The sequence below is a fragment of the Scyliorhinus torazame genome, chromosome 7 (genome assembly GCF_047496885.1).
Source record: "Scyliorhinus torazame isolate Kashiwa2021f chromosome 7, sScyTor2.1, whole genome shotgun sequence".
Lineage (NCBI taxonomy): Eukaryota > Metazoa > Chordata > Chondrichthyes > Carcharhiniformes > Scyliorhinidae > Scyliorhinus > Scyliorhinus torazame.
This window is the reverse complement of record NC_092713.1, coordinates 32,297,489-32,316,038: the sequence shown is the minus strand read 5'-3', so window position 1 is coordinate 32,316,038 and position 18,550 is coordinate 32,297,489. Positions and strand designations below refer to the sequence as shown.

The 18,550-nt window shown below is 47.9% G+C and overlaps 1 protein-coding gene across 8 annotated transcripts in view; it reads left to right on the top strand.

The window, feature by feature from the left end:
- The window catches only part of evi5a (ecotropic viral integration site 5a), a 374,711-nt gene that overhangs the window by 128,295 nt on the left and 227,866 nt on the right, over window positions 1-18,550 (top strand). For 5 of the 8 annotated variants that reach the window (XM_072510489.1, XM_072510487.1, XM_072510495.1 and 2 more), the window contains 2 exons: window positions 549-581; window positions 1,246-1,386. The exons of 2 other annotated variants lie outside the window; for them this stretch is intronic. In XM_072510489.1, coding sequence (XP_072366590.1) covers window positions 549-581; window positions 1,246-1,386 — 174 coding nt within the window. The remainder of the gene's footprint in view (window positions 1-548; window positions 582-1,245; window positions 1,387-18,550) is intronic. One more of the 8 variants, XM_072510488.1, reaches the window with a different exon arrangement.

Here is an 18,550-nt window from a genome sequence, read left to right as displayed (position 1 = left end):
TACTAATGTGCAGTAGTTCAAATTAATAAGAACAGTGTAAGTTTTATTGAGAAGAATAAAACTTTTCATGACAAACTTTGGTTGATTGAAAGTTTCATAGCACCTCTTCCTACTACATTTTTGAAATCTAACGTTGGAACAATAGCTTCTAACAACAGCATGGCTTATTGTATATGAATCTAATGGTACAAAGTACAATTTGCCTCTATGCATAAAGTGCTAAAGACACTAATCAAATACCTCTGCTTTTTTTCGAACTCTTGCTAGAGAACATATGCAAACTTTTATTCATTCTCCACCAACTTTTAGCACATGTAATATATAAATTTAAGAATCAAAAGAAAACAATTTGAATTCATTGAGTGTCATAATGGAAATTATTTGGAGCATTTCAAGGAGGATTGATTTAAACAGGACACTATACCTTCCAGACGTTTTATGCAAATTTCTCTTCTGTTAGTTTTGCAACTTATTTTATCACTGCTTCTTTTATATTCATTGTTTTCTTAAGCTTTCTCTTATATCTGTCTGGATTTTTTCCTTTGTAGGAAAGTGCTTCTTTGGCAGATAGATTGATCCAGGTACAGTTCCTCATCTATCCATGTCTTGTAATATGGATAATTACTGCATCCCTTGAGAAAGACTGCTGTCTTTACTTCTGTTTACAGTTTCTTCCTGTATTGCACAAAATTTGAAATGATGAATTGTGTGTGTCTGGAAAATGGTTGCGCTCTTTTAAAAAAAAAGATGACAATTGAATTACACAATTTCTTTACTTTTCAATAATACTTGAGATAATTAATAATGAAGGGTAAAGAAGTGTCACTTTGATCGAATAAATGCCCAGTTGAAATTAAGACCATTGTACATAGAAGCAATAACCGCATTCAGTGAGTTAGTTTCATTCACAGGTGACCATTCCAGATGCACATTTTAAAAGTTAAACATTTATATAAATGAAGGAGTATTTGTAATTTTAATGCATGCACAACTCCTCACTAACAGTTTTCTAATTCAATCGAGGCCATTAATTCTTACTACATGTGCATTTAACAGAATTGCATGTAGACAATTTGGTAAGTGCTTGACATTGCTAAACAGTATATTTCTGGGGGAAAAGATCTTCAAATAATAAAATCTAATGTTTGTCCTCTGGGATGCATTACTAATCTACCAATGTAAATTGGAAACATTTTCGCTACTCCCCCACACCAATCTTTATTCCCTGCACAATTGTGTCCGAAGGGACAAGTGACAAGGGCACAAGAGGCAGAGGAAAACTACCTCATTAAACGGGAGCTGGCCACCTTTAAACAGCAAAGTGATGAGGCTAGTGCTAAGCTGGAAAAAGCTCAGGATGCCATCAGGGAGCTCCAAGTGCAACGGGTAAGGAGGCTAGCAGCATCATCTATTTCCTGTACTTCATTTGCTTAGTTTGCATCTTATTGTTCATGCCATTTTGTCTTGTTTTCAACCCTGAAGTTCTTTTTGTTTATTCAGTAATAGAACATAATCTTTACATTACACTTTATGCTTCTCTTCCTTAGGTTTGTTGCCAATTCTGTACTCTCAATAGTCTAGTTCTTCCAGAATTTCTCATTTTTTGTAATTTAGCACAAAATCCAAAATTTATATGCCAGTCTACCACAGACCTGGTTCATAATGACATAGATCTATGTAGGTTATACTTTAAAACAAATATTTGTTGTCATGTTTTTTTTAGCAACTGTGAACATTTTCAGTATGCTCCTGAGTTGCTAAGTTGAACGTTGACCCTTGTAGCAGTCATAACGGAATAAGCTGTTTGAGTGTGAGATTGAGTTGCTGACTGATTTTTTTTTTTTTGGTAATGCATACATCCCACTTTGGCCTTAAATTGGGCTAATTTTACTTCAATATAAAACATGCATCAATGCATTTAAAGGCAATGGTTTCAATGAAGGAACAAAATAAATATTTTAATCAAAATTGAGTCTAACGAAGGAGCACAACAACTTCAGTACATGGCGTCTATTCCTTCCTTCTCTGTTAAAGTTGATAATTTCTTGCATAGGCTTCATGTGCGAGAGTTAAAAGGTTGTAAACAGTAATTGAACCGATGTTTAGCTGTACAGGATTTGAGTATTGCTGAAAAGAGAGACATTTTGCCAAAGCTTTTTATCTTGCACTCAGCAAGACAAACGTAAGAATGCTAAATTTCAAACAGCAAGCAAAAATTAGCATGTTCCTTTGATTGTCCATAATACAGGCTTCACTCAAGCAGCCAGCGATGGTAAAACCCAAAACAATATATCTGTTGTTTTGGCTGTGATTCTGCTAATTAGGCAGCACTTGCTCGACAATCCTTAGTGTGCTAATAGCTGCACTAACCAATCAGTTGAGTCCATAACATGGCTCATTTAGCCTGCCAGAAGTGACGAAGAGGGGCCTGTTCTCTTCAAACAAAGAATATGTTCAAGACTTGCACCTTTTTTGAATTCCCCAGGAGCTTGGGAAGCCTATGGTTTCACGTTTTCTCCATCGCAATACCTCAGTCAATCAGAGTGCCAATCAGCACCCTCTCTCTTATAGTGTAGTTCAGTTTGGGTTCCGCCAGGGTCACTCAGCTCCTGATCTCTTTCCAGCTTTGGTTCAAATATAAAGAAAAGAGCTGAATTCCAGAGGTGAGGTGAGAGTGACTGCCCTTGACATCAAGGCGACATTTGACCGAGTATGCCATCAAGGAGCCCTTGCTAAACTGGAGTCAATGGGAATTGGGGAAAAGTCGCCGGTGGTTGGAGTCATATCTGGTACAAAGGAAGATGGTTATGGTGGTTGGAAGTCAATCATCTCAACATCAGGACATCACTGCAGGAGTTCCTCAGGGTAGTGTCCTAGGCTCAACCATCTTCAGCTGCTTCACCAATGACCTCCCTTCCATCATAAGGTCAAAAGTGGAGATGTTTGCGAATGACTGCACAATGTTCAGCACCATTTGTGACTCCTCAGCTAATGAAGCAGTCCATGTCCAAATGCAACAAGATCTGGACAATATCCAGGCTTGGACTGACGAGTGGCAAGTTACATTCATGCCACACAAGTGTCAGGCAATGACCATCTCCTTCAAGAGAGAATCTAACCATCGACCCATGACATTTAATGGCATTACTATTGCTAAATCTCCCACAATTAACATCCTGGAGGTTACCATTGATCAGAAACTGAACTGGAATAGCCACATTCATACTGTGGCAACCAGGGCAGGTCAAAGGCTAGGAATCCTACGGTGAGTAACTCACCTCCTGACCCCCCAAAGCATGTCCACCATCTATAAGGCACAAGTCAGGAGTGTAATGGGATACTCTCCACTTGCCTGGATGAGTGCAGCTCCAACAACACTCAAGAAGCTTGACACCATCCAGGACAAAGCAGCCCGCTTGATTTCTCCCCCTTCCAAAACATTCAACCCTCAACCACTGACGAATAAGGGCAGCCATGTGTGCCATTGACGAGATGCACTTAGTAACTCATTAAGGCTCCTTAGACAACACTTTCCAAACCCATGACAATTACCATCTATAAGGACAAGGGGAGCAGGTACCTGGGAACCCCACCACCAGGAGGTTCCCCGCCAAGTCACTCACCATCTTGACTTGGAAATATATTGCCGTTCCTTCACTGTCACTGGGGCAACATCCTGGACCTCCCTCCCTAACAGCACAATGGGTGTACCTGCACCTCTAGGACTGCAGCGGTTCAAGAAGGCAACTCACCACCACCTTCTGAAGGGCAACTCGCAATGGGCAATAAATGCTGGCCTAACCAGCGATATCCACATCCCGTAAATTAATTTTAAAGAAGTATAAATTGTTGTGGTTATTTGGAAGTTGACATTCTTGAGTTTGTCCTGATGAGTGCAAAGAAGAAAAGCTTTAGCATGATGCCACCTGTGGTATTTTTAAAAGATAGGCTTGCAGACCACGAAGGTGCCAACAAACAAGAGCTTTATTGGAAAGGTGCATACTCAACAGATGTAAGGATAGACGGCCCATTTGCCAGTGTAAACGGCCAATTACATCATCAAGACATCACGTGGTCGGACTTTTAAAGTGACCTTGTTCCAACTAGGAACAAACAAGAATACACAACACCTCCCTTTACAGCGATATTAACTGAATCAACAAACCCCCCTGTATACAAACTCACTATAAATGTTTGTTGCAACTGTGTGTGATTGAATACAGGTATTGCTGGCTGCTATGGTTACTGTCTGAATGTAAAAACCATTTAGCTTTGTAGCTGAAGTTTTGGATAGTTTCAAAGTCATATAAGTAAGCAGTGTTTGAATTTTACTTCTGTGTTAGTAAGTAAGCCCAGAGATATGTTTTTTAAAAAACTGTCCCGATGAGTTGCTTGTCCAAACATGTGCTTTAACATCGTTGACTTGTTCTTTTGCACCTGTAGACATCTAAAGAGTGCTATGTGCAGCACAATATGGCACTGATGCAGGGCTAGCCCCTCCCAATTATTTCCTCCCTGTCCACCATTTGCGACTAGTTTGCTATGTGTTACATTTGTATTTTCGATGGCAGTTTGAAACTATGCTGCATAATTTTTTTTAAAATAAACTAAATTTAGAGTACCCAATTATTTTTTTTCCAATTAAGGGGCAATTTAGCGTGGCCAATCCACCTACCCTGCACATCTTTGGGTTGTGGGGGTGAGAGCCACGCAGACACGGGGAGAATGTGCAAACTGCACACGGACAGTGACCCGGGACTGGGATCGAACTAATTTTGCTAAATTGGTCCACACTAGGTATATGACAACTTAAGTATGACATTCTGTAGGTTTATACTCAAGACTTCTACTTATTTCCTGAAATTTGCCATTTTACTTGCATCCAATCAATGCTGCGTGCCAGATGGTAATTAATTAACATATCCAGAAAATGGCAACAGCTTCGGGCAAATGATGCTTGGAGCACAGTGGGACCATTGATAGAAGAAATCGCTGAACTAACTAATGGCATCCGTGACATGGTTGAACCTACAACAACTTGTATATATGAAGCATCTACAGTTAAGAAATATATCCCAAGGCATTTCATGGAAGTGTAATTAGGCACAAATTGACAATGTATCAAAAAGGGGTGGAGATCAGACTTAAAAATTTGGTCACAAAGGCAGTGAGGGGCAAAGGGGTTTAGGAGGGAATTCCAGAGCTTTGGGGCCTGAATGACTGAAGGCACAGCAGATAATGGTAAAGTGATGATGGATGCACAAGAGTTCAGAGTTGTAGGAACACAGGTCTTGGAGGGTTGTATGGCTGGAGGAATTTACCGAAATTAGGGGTGAAACCATGAAGGGATTTGGACATTAGGACAAGAATGTTTTATTTGAAGCTTTGATGGACCAGGTTGCAACACGGGTCACTGAGCAGAGTAGAATTTGTGCATGGAGCCAAAGTTTAGGGAGAGTGAAGGATAGAGGATTGATTAGGAGTATTTTTTTATTCATTCATGGGATGAGGCCGGTGCCGCTGGCTGGGCCAGCATTTATTGCCCATCCCTGAGGCGATTTAAGAGTCAACCACATTGCTTTGGATCTGGAGTCACATGTAGGCCAGGCCAGGTCAGGACGATAGATTTCCTTCCCCAAAGGACATGACTAAATCAGATGGTTTTTTTAACGATAATTGATAATGGTTTCATGGTCACCGTTAGACTTTTAATTTTCAGATTTTTAATTAATTCAAATTTCACCATCAGCCATGGTGGAATTCGAACCCGGGTCCCCAGAGCTTGATTCTGGTTTACTGGTCCAGTGACAATGCCACTGCGCCACTGCCTCTCCATATTGGAATAATCAAGGCTGGAGTTGGAAGTAGACAGTCTTGGTGATGTGGAAGAGAGAGCAGCGGCAGCTCCGTTCAGGATCAAGTGAGACCACCAAGGTTGTAAAGAGTTTGGTTCACGCTGGATGGGAAGCAAGATGGAATCCATATGAGTGAAATGAATGTAGTGGTTGGGGTGTGTGGTTGAAGACTTCATTGGGGGTTGCATCTAAGAAGCAAATAGACCAATGTTCTGATGAAAGTTGACGATATCTTTAATTTGAAGTTATTAAATTTGGATTACATCTTTAGATTTAAAATCAAATAAGATGAGATGAATACTTGCATAGCAAATGCATCCCTATGGTTAAAACCTAATGATGCCCATAATAGTACAATTGAAATCTATAGAGGAAAGGTCACTGATTTGGCACGACAGACTGCAGGCATTTCAGTTCCTGCAGCATTCTGACAATATTTTCAAAGTACTTCCTTCAACTTCCCTGAAGATGATTCCACTAGTGTAGGTTATTTTCATTACCTCACTGATTGGGTAATATAGTGTGCGCCTTTGTGGTGGGTGCTGGCAATCTACTCAACTGAGAAACATAGCAGCTAAGACTTATTTATATCCTTATTTGACATCCATCCATAAACCTTTATTGAGTGGATACTATATTTCGGCAATTCTTTAAAAACAAATACTTAATTCAACTGATTACTGTAAATGTGCCCCACCCAAATTGCTCTGAACAGAATAACACCAGACATTGGTTGGCTAGGTAACTTGAGGACCATGTCACAAAATAGTGCAGCATACAAACAAGTCACTTAACCCATGAAGAATGGACTGGTGTTTTTCTCCAGATGAATCCTTGGGTTTAACCATACACTTATTAGCACTCCACCATAACGCTTTGCCGTGTTCAAATTGTAATTTAAATTTGGGGGAGGTTGTCAATTTGACTCCCAAGTGTAACTTTCTGGCAATTTTATAAATATCTTGCATGAAGAATTGGACCTCTGAGCAGACACTTATGGACCACGGTGCTTTGTTGCCGAACTTTATATGGCCCAATGCAAGGTGCATCTGGTGTTGTAACTTTAATCTGTGAGCTGTGTATCACACTGTTCAAATACCTGTTTGTGTTAGCTGTAGTCATAAAGGCAGTTTTGTAATAGAGAATTTCCACGATACACTGTTTTATATACACTAAGCTATTTGTTTCCTTTTTAGAATAAATTTACCTCTTGTCATTTACTGTGAATTCTGTGACAATATTTTGCATTAATAGCATCATGTTCGTCCCTATATACATCAGTATAATTTCATAGTGCCACTTATTGACCTGTTTCCATGTTATAACTTCTAGATATTTCTAAATATTGTTGCATTGTTCATATTTGATTGAAACTAAATATAGAAGTAGTATATATTGAATAAAAGGTTGTAATTTAATTTGTATTCAGAGACATCCATGAGTTAGTTGGCTTTGTTCTCTGTGATTCCACTGCAGTTGAGCCTATTGATTGAATTACAGTCTGTATTTCAGATATGTATTATATCTATTATTTGAAAGATTGTATGGTTTGCAATGTGACAAAACGAATCATGCAGTGATTAATTGTCAAACTTGTATTTGGAGAATATGTGAATTATGTTCAAAAGCAATGGGCTATAAAGCTGTTTTGTTTGGCTGTATATTTGAAATACTGTGTACTTTTGTACATTGTTTTGTTCAAGTGTTGAAATTAAGAATATGGAAAAATGACTAAACCAAGCATAAAATAGGAAAGGATATTTACTTTATGAAATGAAGTGAATGAAAAATGAAAATTGCTTATTGTCACAAGTAGGCTTCAAATGAAGTTACTGTGAAAAGCCCCTAGTCGCCACATTCCGGCACCTGTTCGGGAAGGCTGGCATGGGAATTGAACCGTGCTGCTGCCCTGCCTTAGTCTGCTTTAAAAGCCAGCTCTTTAGCCCTGTGCTAAACCAGCCCCTTTAAGAAAAACATATATATTGGCACCTGAAGCTGACCTCTTGAACAAGTGATTCACATAAATCCACTAACGCAAATTTTTATTTTAGAAAGGAAAAAAAGATGTATAACTAATTTTGTCCAGCCCATGAACTGATTAGAGAAATTGAGTATGGTTGAGAAGATACTGAGTATTATTTCAATACAATCTGTATATGGACGGAAGAAATGGGAGTAGGAGCGGAACATGTGACCCTTTGAGCCTGTTCCACCATTCAATGGGATCAAGGTGACCTTTGCTGTACTGCCTCCAGGCCAAATATAACCTTTCTTTGGATATGGAAACCAAAACGATGCAGAGTACTCCAGGAGTAGTCTCGCCAAATTCCTGTATATTTCTGACAAGACTAAAATTCATGTATTCCAATCCCATTGCCGTAGAGGCAAACATGCTCTTTGCTGCCTTAATGTTTTGCTGTCCCGACATGTTAACTTTGTGTTCTTTGTATGAGTATACCCAAGTCTCTCTAAGCATTTAAAAGTTTCACAGCTATTAAAAGATATTCTGCTTTAATACCCTTTAAAAACATTTTTTTAAAAATTAATTTAAGAGTACCCAGTTATATATTTTTCCAATTAAGAGGCAATTCAGCATGACCAATCCTGCACATCTTTTTGGGTTGTGGGGGGTGAGACCCACGCAGACACTGGGAGAATATGCAAAACTCCACATGGACAATGACCCAGGGCTGTGATCGAACCCGGGTCCTCGGCGCCGTGAGGCAGCAGTGCTAACCACTGCACCGTCGTACCACCCTCTGATTTTCTACTCTTAATACTAAAGTGAAGATGCTCACAGTTCGTCACTTTATCTTGGACTATAGCTAAAACACACCATTTTATTGAAATTCGTAAGTAAATTGGCTGCCTTCTCCGATCAGCGGAACAACAGCTTAGATTTATAAAGGGTATGTCTGATGAAGCAGATTGAGTTGTTTTGAAGAGGTGACTAAGGTGGTGGATAGGGGAATGTTGATGGATGATACTTATCTGGTCTTCCAGGAGGTATTTAAAAAAAATTTTTTTTTAAATTTTTTATTAACGGTTTTCATAAAATATCAATAACAAAATGAGAAAGATAAAAGAACCCAACAGGGTTAAGTACAAAGCACAATCTAAAAAAGCAACCCCCCAAACCCCCCCCCCCTCTGTACATAAATAATAAATTAACATTAACACCCCGACTTAACACAACAGGTGTATACACCCCCTCAGACCCTCCAGTGTAAATAACATAAACAAAAATAAAGTAACCCCCCCCCCACCCCCCAAGGTGCTGCTGCCATTGACCAATGTCTAACGTTCTGCCAGAAAGATTAGAGTGACTACCCTCGACATCAAGCCAGCATTTGACTGAATAAATCAAGCACAATTGAAATCAATGGGAATTATGGGGGGTGGGAAGCTCTCCACAGGGCTGTGTCATGTTTATCACAAGGAGGGTGGTTGTGATTGTTGCAGGCCAATAAAGTCAGCCCCAGGGCATTGTTGCAGGAGTTGCTTAAAGTTGTGCTCTGTGTCCATGTCTTGAATTGTTTCATCACTGATCTTCTGTCAATCAGATTGTCAGAAACAGGGAAGTTTGCTGATGATTGCACAATATTTGGTAGCATTTGTAACTCCTCGGGTACCAAAGCAGACCATGTCCACATGCAGCAAGACTCAGGCTTCCCATACCAGCCTCCCCGAACAGGCGCCGGAATGTGGCGACTAGGGGCTTTTCACAGTAACTTCATTGAAGCCTACTTGTGACAATAAGCGATTTTCATTTTTCATTTTCTTTTTCTTTTTTAAAAATAATTTTTATTAAAGGTTTTCATAAAATATCAATAACAAAATGAGAAAGAAAAAAGAACCCAACAGGGTTAAGTACAAAACACAATCTAAAAAAGCAACCCCCCAAACCCCTCCTCCCCCCCCCCGTACCTAAATAATAAATTAACATTAACACCCCGACTTAAGACAACAGGTGTATACACCCCCTCAGACCCTTCCAGTGTAAATAACATAAACAAAAATAAAGTAACCCGCCCCCCCCCACCCCCCAAGCTGCTGCTGCCATTGACCAATGTCTAGCGTTCTGCCAGAAAGTCTAAGAACGGTTGCCACCGCCTAAAGAACCCTTGTACCGACCCTCTCAAAGCGAATTTCACCCTCTCCAATTTAATGAACCCTGCCGTATCGCTGATCCAGGATTCCACTCTTGGGGGCCTCGCATCTTTCCACTGAAGGAGAATCCTTCGCCGGGCTACCAGGGACGCAAAGGCCAGAACTCTGGCCTCTTTCGCCTCCTGCACTCCCGGCTCCTCTGCCACCCCAAATATTGCGAGCCCCCAGCCCGGTCTGACCCTGGATCCTACCACCCTCGACACCGTCCTCGCTACGCCCTTCCAAAATTCCTCCAGCGCTGGGCATGCCCAGAACATATGGGTGTGATTTGCTGGGCTCCCTGAGCACCTAACACACCTGTCCCCACCCCCAAAGAACCGGCTCATCCTTGTCCCGGTCATGTGTGCCCTGTGCAGCACCTTAAACTGTATGAGGCTGAACCTCGCGCACGAAGAGGAAGAATTCACCCTCCCTCGGCATCTGCCCACGTCCCCTCTTCGATCTCCTCTCCCAACTCCTCCTCCCACTTACCTTTCAACTCCACCACCGAGTCCTCCTCCTCCTCCTGCATCACCTGGTAAGTTTCCGAGATCTCCCCCCCCCCCCCCCCCCCCCCCCCCCCCCCCCCCCGAGAGCACCCTGTCCTGTACTGTGTGTGGCAGTAGCCGCGGGAATTCCACCACCTGCCATCTGGCAAACGCCCTTACCTGTAAGTACCTGAAGGTGTTCCCCGGTGGGAGCCCGTACTTCTCTTCCAGCTCACCCAAGCTCGCGAACTTCCCGTCCACAAACCGGTCCCCCAACTTTCGTATCCCTGCCCTGTGCCACCCCGAAAACCATCCACCTGTTCTTCCTGGGGCGAACCGGTGGTTCCCCCGTAATGGGGTCCACGCCGAGGCCCCAACTTCCCCCCTATGCCGCCTCCACTGCCCCCACATTTTGAGGGCCCCCACCACCACCGGGCTCGTGGTATACATCCTTGGAGGGAGCGGCAGCGGCGCCGTTGCCAGCGCCCCCAGATTCGTACCCACACAGGACGCCATCTCCAGCCTCTTCCATGCAGCCCCCTCCCCCTCCATCACCCACTTGCGCACCATCGTCACATTGGCGGCCCAGTAGTACCCACAGAGGTTGGGCAGCGCCAGGCCCCCCCCCTATCTCTATTCAGCTCCAGGAACACCCTTCTCACCCTCGGAGTCCCTCGCGCCCACACAAACCCCATTATACTCCTGTTAACCCGCCTGAAAAAAGCCTTCGCGATAAACAGGGGGAGGCACTGGAACAGGAACAAAAACCTTGGGAGCACTGTCATTTTGATTGACTGCACCCTACCCACCAAGGACAGCGGCAATGCGTCCCACCTCTTGAACTCCTCCACCATTTGCTCCACCAGCCTTGTAAAGTTAAGCCTATGCAGGGCCCACCAGCTCCTGGCCACCTGGACCCCCAAATATCTGAAGCTCCTCTCCGCTCTTTTTAGTGGGAGCTCGCCAATCCCCCTCTCCTGGTCCCCTGGATCAGCTACGAACAGCTCGCTCTTCCCCATATTGAGCTTGTACCCCGAAAAGTCCCCGAATTCCCTAAGGATCCTCATTACCTCTGGCATTCCTCCCACCGGGTCCGCCACATACAGCAGCAGGTCGTCCACATAAAGCGACACCCTATGCTCCTCCCCACCCCGCACCAACCCCCTCCGGTTCCTCGACTCTCTCAGTGCCATAGCCAGGGGTTCAATCGCCAGTGCGAAGAGCAGGGGGGACAGGGGACACCCCTGTCTCGTCCCTCGGTGCAACCGAAAGTACTTGGACCTCCTCCTATTTGTGGCCACACTCGCCATCGGGACCTCATACAACAGCCTAACCCACCTGGCAAACCCCTCCCCAAACCCGAACCTCTTCAGCTCCTCCCACAGGTACCCCCACTCTACCCTATCGAAGGCTTTCTCAGCGTCCAACGCCACCACTATCTCCGCCTCCCCCTCCCTCGCCGGCATCATGATAACGTTCAAAAGCCTCCGCACATTCGCGTTCAACTATCTCCCCTTCACAAACCCCGTCTGGTCTTCATGGATGATCTGCGGCACACAATCCTCAATCCTCGTGGCTAAGACCTTCGCCAGCACCTTGGCATCTACATTTAGCAAGGAAATCGGTCTGTAAGACCCACATTGCAGGGGATCCTTGTCCCACTTCAGGATCAAGGAGATCAGTGCCCGGGACATCGTCGGGGGTAAAGCCCCCCCCTCCCTTGCCTCATTAAAGGTCCTAACTAACAGCAGGCCCAACAGGTCCATATATTTTTATAGAACTCGACCGGGAAACCATCCGGTCCCGGCGCCTTCCCCGCCTGCATGCTTCCTATCTTTTTGATCAGCTCCTCCAGCCCAATCGGGGCCCCCAGTCCCGCCACCAGTCCCTCTTCCACCTTTGGAAACCTCAATTGGTCCAGTAAACGGCCCATCCCTCCCTCCCGTGGGGGCTCGGATCAGTACAATTCCTCGTAGAAGTCCCTGAAGACCCCATTGATGCCAACCCCACTCTGCACCACGCTCCCTCCCCTGTCCTTAACTCCCCCGATCTCCCGAGCTGCGTCCCGCTTCCGAAGCTGATGCGCCAGCATCCGGTTTGCCTTTTCCCCATACTCGTAGACCGCCCCCTGGGCCTTCCTCCACTGCACCTCCGCCTTCCTGGTGGTCACCAGGTCGAATTCGGCCTGGAAGCTGCGCCTCTTCCTCCACAATCCTTCCTCAGGCTGTTCCGCATACCTCCTATCTACCCTCACCATCTCCCCCACCAGCCTCTCCCTCCGCTCCTTGTGGGCCCTAATGGAGATCAGCTCTACCCTCACCACCGCCTTCAGTGCCTCCCATACCATCCCCACTCGGACCTCCCCGTTGTCGTTGGTCTCCAAGTACCTCTCTATACTTCCTCGGACCCGCTCGCTCACCTCCTCGTCCGCCAACAGCCCCACCTCCAAGCGCCACAGCGGGCGCTGGTCCCTCTCCTCCCCCATCTCCAAGTCCACCCAATGCGGGGCGTGGTCCGAAATGGGTATTGCCGAATACTCGGTATCTTTTACTCTCGCTATCAGCGCCCTACTCAAAATGAAAACGTCGATTCGAGAATAAGCCTTATGGACATGTGAGAAGAATGAAAATTCCCTAGCCCCCGGCCTTGCACATCTCCAAGGGTCCACCCCTCCCATTTGGTCCATAAATCCCCTCAACACTCTAGCCGCCGCCAGCTTCCTACCCGTCCTAGACCTGGAGCAATCCAGTGCCGGATCCAACACCGTGTTAAAGTCTCCCCCCATTATCAGGCCCCCCACTTCCAAGTCTGGGATCCGACCCAATATGCGCCGCATAAAACCCGCATCGTCGCAGTTCGGAGCATACACATTGACCAGTACCACCCTCTCTCCCTGCAACTTACCACTTACCATTATGTACCTACCGCCATTATCTGCCACAAAGCTCGACGCCTCGAATGACACCTTTCCCACCAAGACCGCCACCCCTCGATTTTTGGCATCTCGCCCCGAATGAAACACCTGACCTACCCACCCTTTCCTCAGTCTTACCTGGTCTGCCACCTTCAGGTGTGTATCCTGGAGCATAACCACATCCGCCTTGAGCCCCTTCAGGTGCGCGAAAACGCGTGCCCACTTAACCGGCCCATTCAGACCCCTTACATTCCAGGTTATCAGCCGGATCAGGGGGCTACCCGCCCCCCTCCCCGCCGTCTAACCATGACCCCTCCTCGGCCAGCCACGCGCCCGCACCCCACACCCGGCCCGTTCCCCACAGCGGCATACCCCAGTCTCGACCCCCCCCCCCCCCACTCGCTCCAGCTCCTCCTTGACCTTAGCAGCAGCAACTCGATTTCCCCCCCACCCACCCCCCCACCTGGCTAGGACCCATCCTAGCTGGTTTACTCCCCCCATTGCACTTCCGCAAGTCTGCTGACTCCTGCTGACCCCGGCCACTCCCGCCTCCCCTTCGACTCCTCCCATTGTGTGACACACCCTCCTCTCCCGCTCCCCATCCACAGGCTCTCCCCCTCCGTTCTAAGCGCGGGAAACAATCCTCGCTTCCCCGCCCCCCCCTCCCCAAACAGTCTGCAGCGCGGGAAAAAAGCCCGCGCTCTCCACCTACCAAGCCCCGCCACCAACCAAATTCAGCCGTGAGGCGATGATGCAGCTGTACAAAACTTTGGTAAGGTCACATTTGGGGTATTGTGTACAGTTTTGGTCGCCTCTTTTTAGGAAGGATGTGGAAGCTCTGGAAAAGGTGCAAAGAAGATTTACCAGGATGTTGCCTGGAATGGAGAGTAGGTCTTACGAGGAAAGGTTGAGGGTGCTAGGCCTTTTCTCATTAGAACGGAGAAGGATGAGGGGCGACTTGATAGAGGTTTATAAGATGATCAGGGGAATAGATAGAGTAGACAGAGACTTTTTCCCCGGGTGGAACAAACCATTACAAGGGGACATAAATTTAAGGTGAAAGGTGGAAGATATAGGTGGGATATCAGAGGTAGGTTCTTTACCCAGAGAGTAGTGGGGGCATGGAATGCACTGCCTGTGGAAGTAGTTGAGTCGGGAACATTAGGGACCTTCAAGCAGCTATTGGATAGGTACATGGATTAAGGTAAAATGATATAGTGTAGATTTATTTGTTCTCAAGGGCAGCACGGTAGCATTGTGGATAGCACAATTGCTTCACAGCTCCAGGGTCCCAGGTTCGATTCCGGCTTGGGTCACTGTCTGTGCGGAGTCTGCACGTCCTCCCCGTGTCTGCGTGGGTTTCCTCCGGGTGCTCCGGTTTCCTCCCACAGTCCAAAGATGTGCGGGTTAGGTGAATTGGCCAATGATAAATTGCCCTTAATGTCCAAATTGCCCTTGGTGTTGGGTGGAGGTGTTGAGTTTGGGTAGGGTGCTCTTTCCAAGAGCCGGTGCAGACTCAAAGGGCCGAATGGCCTCCTTCTGCACTGTAAATTCAATGATAATCTACGATTAATCTAGGACAAAGGTTCGGCACAACATCGTGGGCCGAAGGGCCTGTTCTGTGCTGTATTTTCTATGTTCTATGTAAAACAGTGCCCAACCCGCCCCATCCACCCTCCCTAACCCGAAATAGAAAAACACAGAGAAAAAGAAACCCAAAACAATGCAAAGGCCCCTCACCGCCGAACCAAAAATAGGCATAACATATCCACCGCAGTCCCCAATCGCCCATCCCAACCTTCAGTCTGTGTCCAGCTTCTCGGCCTGAACAAAGGCCCACGCCTCCTCCGGAGACTCAAAATAATGGTGCCGGTCCTTGTAGGTAACCCACAGTTGCGCCGGCTGCAGCATGCCAAACTTTACCCCCTTTCTGCGCAGCACCGCCTTCGCCCGGTTGTACCCGGCCCCCCTCTTTGCCACCTCCGCACTCCAGTCCTGATATATCCGAACCTCCGCATTCTCCCACCTGCTGCTCCTCTCCTTCTTGGCCCACCTGAGCACACACTCCCGATCGACGAACAGATGGAACCGCACCAGCACTGCCTACGGAGGCTCGTTAGCCTTGGGCCTCCTTGCCAACACTCTATGGGTCCCTTCCAGCTCCAGGGGCCTCTGGAAGGACCCTGCTCCCATCAGTGAGTTGAACATGGTGACCACATAGGCCCCCACGTCCGGCCCCTCCGGGAGGCCCAGAATCCGCAGATTCTTCCGCCTCGACCGATTCTCCATCTCCTCGAACCGCTCCTGCCATTTCTTGTGGAGCACCTCGTGCGCCTCCACCTTTACCGCCAGGCCTAAGATCTCGTCCTCATTGTCAGAGATCTTTTGTTGAGCCTCTCGGATCGCCACCCCCTGGGCCGTCTGTGTTTCCAGCAGCTTGTCAATAGAAGTCTTCAGCGGCTCTAACAGATCCATTTTAATCTCACTGAGGCAGCTCTGGATACCCTCCTGTTGCTCCTCCGCCCACTGCCTCCATGCTGCCTGGTCTCTGCCCGCCGCCATTTTGACCTTCTTCCCTCCCTTCTTCTGGTCCACCACCACCTTTTTAGTCGCCCCGCTCCTAGTAGAAGCCATATACTGACGGGGAGCTGTTATAATCTCCTTCCCACGCCGGGAAACGTCGAAAAAGTGCCCTTGGGGGCCCTGAAAAGAGCCCAAAAGTCCGTTTTTGCGGGAGCCGCCGAATGTGCGACTTAGCTCCGCATAGCCGCAACCGAAAGTCTCCAGGAGGTATTTTTTAAAGGTGGTTCTTCAGTTAAAGTTAAAACTCATGGTATTGGACTTCTGGTTGCAGCTATGCCTAGGTAGGTCGCACGTTTGGCAGCTCCCGCCGGAAACTGACTTTCGGGTTCTTCAGAGGGGCCCCAATGGCAATTGTTCGACGGCTTCCAGTGTGGGAAGGTGACAGCAAGGTCCCCCCGACATTATATAGATTGGACCAGGAGTGGAGCGGCTAAAAAAGTGATCCTGGCGCAGCGAAAAGTGCGAGGGAGGAAAAGCAAGATGGCGGCAGGTGGAGACCAAGCAGCATGGGCGCAGTGGTCGCAGGAGCAGCAGGAGTTTCTTCAACGCTGCTTTGAGGAGCTGAAGACAGAAATGCTGGCGCCAATAAAGGCGGCGATTGAGAAGCTTGTGGAGACCCAGAAGGCCCAAGGGGCGGCGATCCGGGAGGTGCGGCAAAAAGCTTCGGAGAACGGGGACGAGATCTTGGGCCTGGCGGTGAAGGTGGAGGCGCACGAGGTGCTGCACAAGAGGTGGGCGGAAAAATTTGAGGACCTGGAGAATAGGTCGAGGAGGATGAATCTTCGGATTCTGGGTCTCCCCGAAGGAGTGGAGGGGCCCGATGCCGGGGCATATATGAGCACGATGCTCAATTCGCTGATAGTCGCGGGAGCTTTCCCGAGGCCCCTGGAGCTGGATGGGGCTCATCGGGTCCTGGCAAGGAGACCCAAAGCCAACGAGCCGCCAAGGGCTGTAGTGGTGAGGTTCCACCGCTTTGTGGACAGAGTGTGTGTCCTGAGATGGGCCAAAAAAGAGCGGAGCAGCAGGTGGGAGAACACGGAGATCCAAATTTATCAGGATTGGAGTGCGGAGGTGGCTAAGAGGAGGGCTGGTTTCAACCGGGCTAAGGCGGTGCTCCATCGGAAGGGGGTGAAGTTTGGGATGCTGCAGCCAGCGCGGTTGTGGGTCACGTTCCAAGATCGGCACCACTATTCTGATGAGGCATGGAGCTTTATACAGACTGAAAAGTTGGACTCATATTGAGGGTTTGTCGTGGGGGGATGTTTACCGCATTTGGGGAATGTTCTTTTTGTTTGAGCGCTGGGTGGGGATGGGTGAATGGATTTGATGTGGGGGTTGTGGGAGAGTATGGGCGTTGGTGTTGGAGGGGCAGGGCCCCACAGAGGAAGAGGGGGGGGTGGAGGCCCGGGGATGGGGAGTTGGGGTAAGGCCGCATAAAGGAGCTGCGCTAGAGGGGCGGGGCCAGCTCAGGAAAGAGCGGGCTTTTTCCCGTGTTAGGGAAGGATGGGGGCGGGGCCAGGGGGAAAGGGTGGTGCTGGAGAGGAGTGCACACTGACTGCCAAGGGGTGGGGGGATTCTCACACTGGGGGGTCGATGGAATTGTGGGAGAGGCCGTGGTCAGCAGGAGTCAGCTGACTTACGGGAGTGTCATGGGGGAGCAAAATGGCTAGATGTGGATCTAGCGGGGGGATGGGGCGGGGGGAGTGAGGGAACTGGGTTGCTGCTGCATTGGCCAAAAGGGAGCTGGAAGTAGGAGAGGTAGTCGGGGCGGGGGTCCGCCGCCTGGGGGACTGGAGGGTGCGGGAGGCGCGGGCACGTGGCTGGCCGAGAAAAGGAGATGGCTAGCCGGCAAGTGGGGGGGAGGGGGTGAGTAGCCCCCCGATCCGGCTGATAACTTGGAATGTGAGGGGCCTGAACGGGACGGTCAAGAGGGCCCGGGTGTTCGCGCACTTAAAGGGACTGAAGGCAGACGTGGTTATGCTCCAGGAGACCCATCTGAAGGTGTGGCTGAGAAAGGGATGGGTAGGGCAGGTCTTTCATTCAGGGCTGGATGCGTAGAACAGAGGGGTTGCAATACTGGTGGGGAAGCGGATGTCGTTCGAGGCACTGAATATTGTAGTGGATAATGGAGGTCGATATGTGATGGTGAGCGGTAGGTTGCAGGGGGTGCGGGTGGTACTGGTGAACGTATATGCCCCGAATTGGGATGATGCCGGATTTATGAAACGCATGCTGGGTCGGATTCCGGATCTGGAGGTAGGAAGCTTGATAATGGGGGGGGGGGGACTTCAACACGGTGCTGGACCCAGCACTGGACCGTTCTAGGTCCAGGACGGATAAGAGGCCGGCTGCGGCCAAAGTGCTCAGGGGGTTTATGGACCAGATGGGGGGAGTGGATCCATGGAGGTTTGCCAGGCCGCTGGCCAGGGAATTTTCGTCCTTTCCCCACGTCCATAGAGCCTACTCCCGGATAGATTTTTTTCATTTTGTGTAGGGCGCTAATCCCGAAAGTGGAGGGAATGGAATATTCGGCCATAGCCATCTCGGACCACGCCCCACAT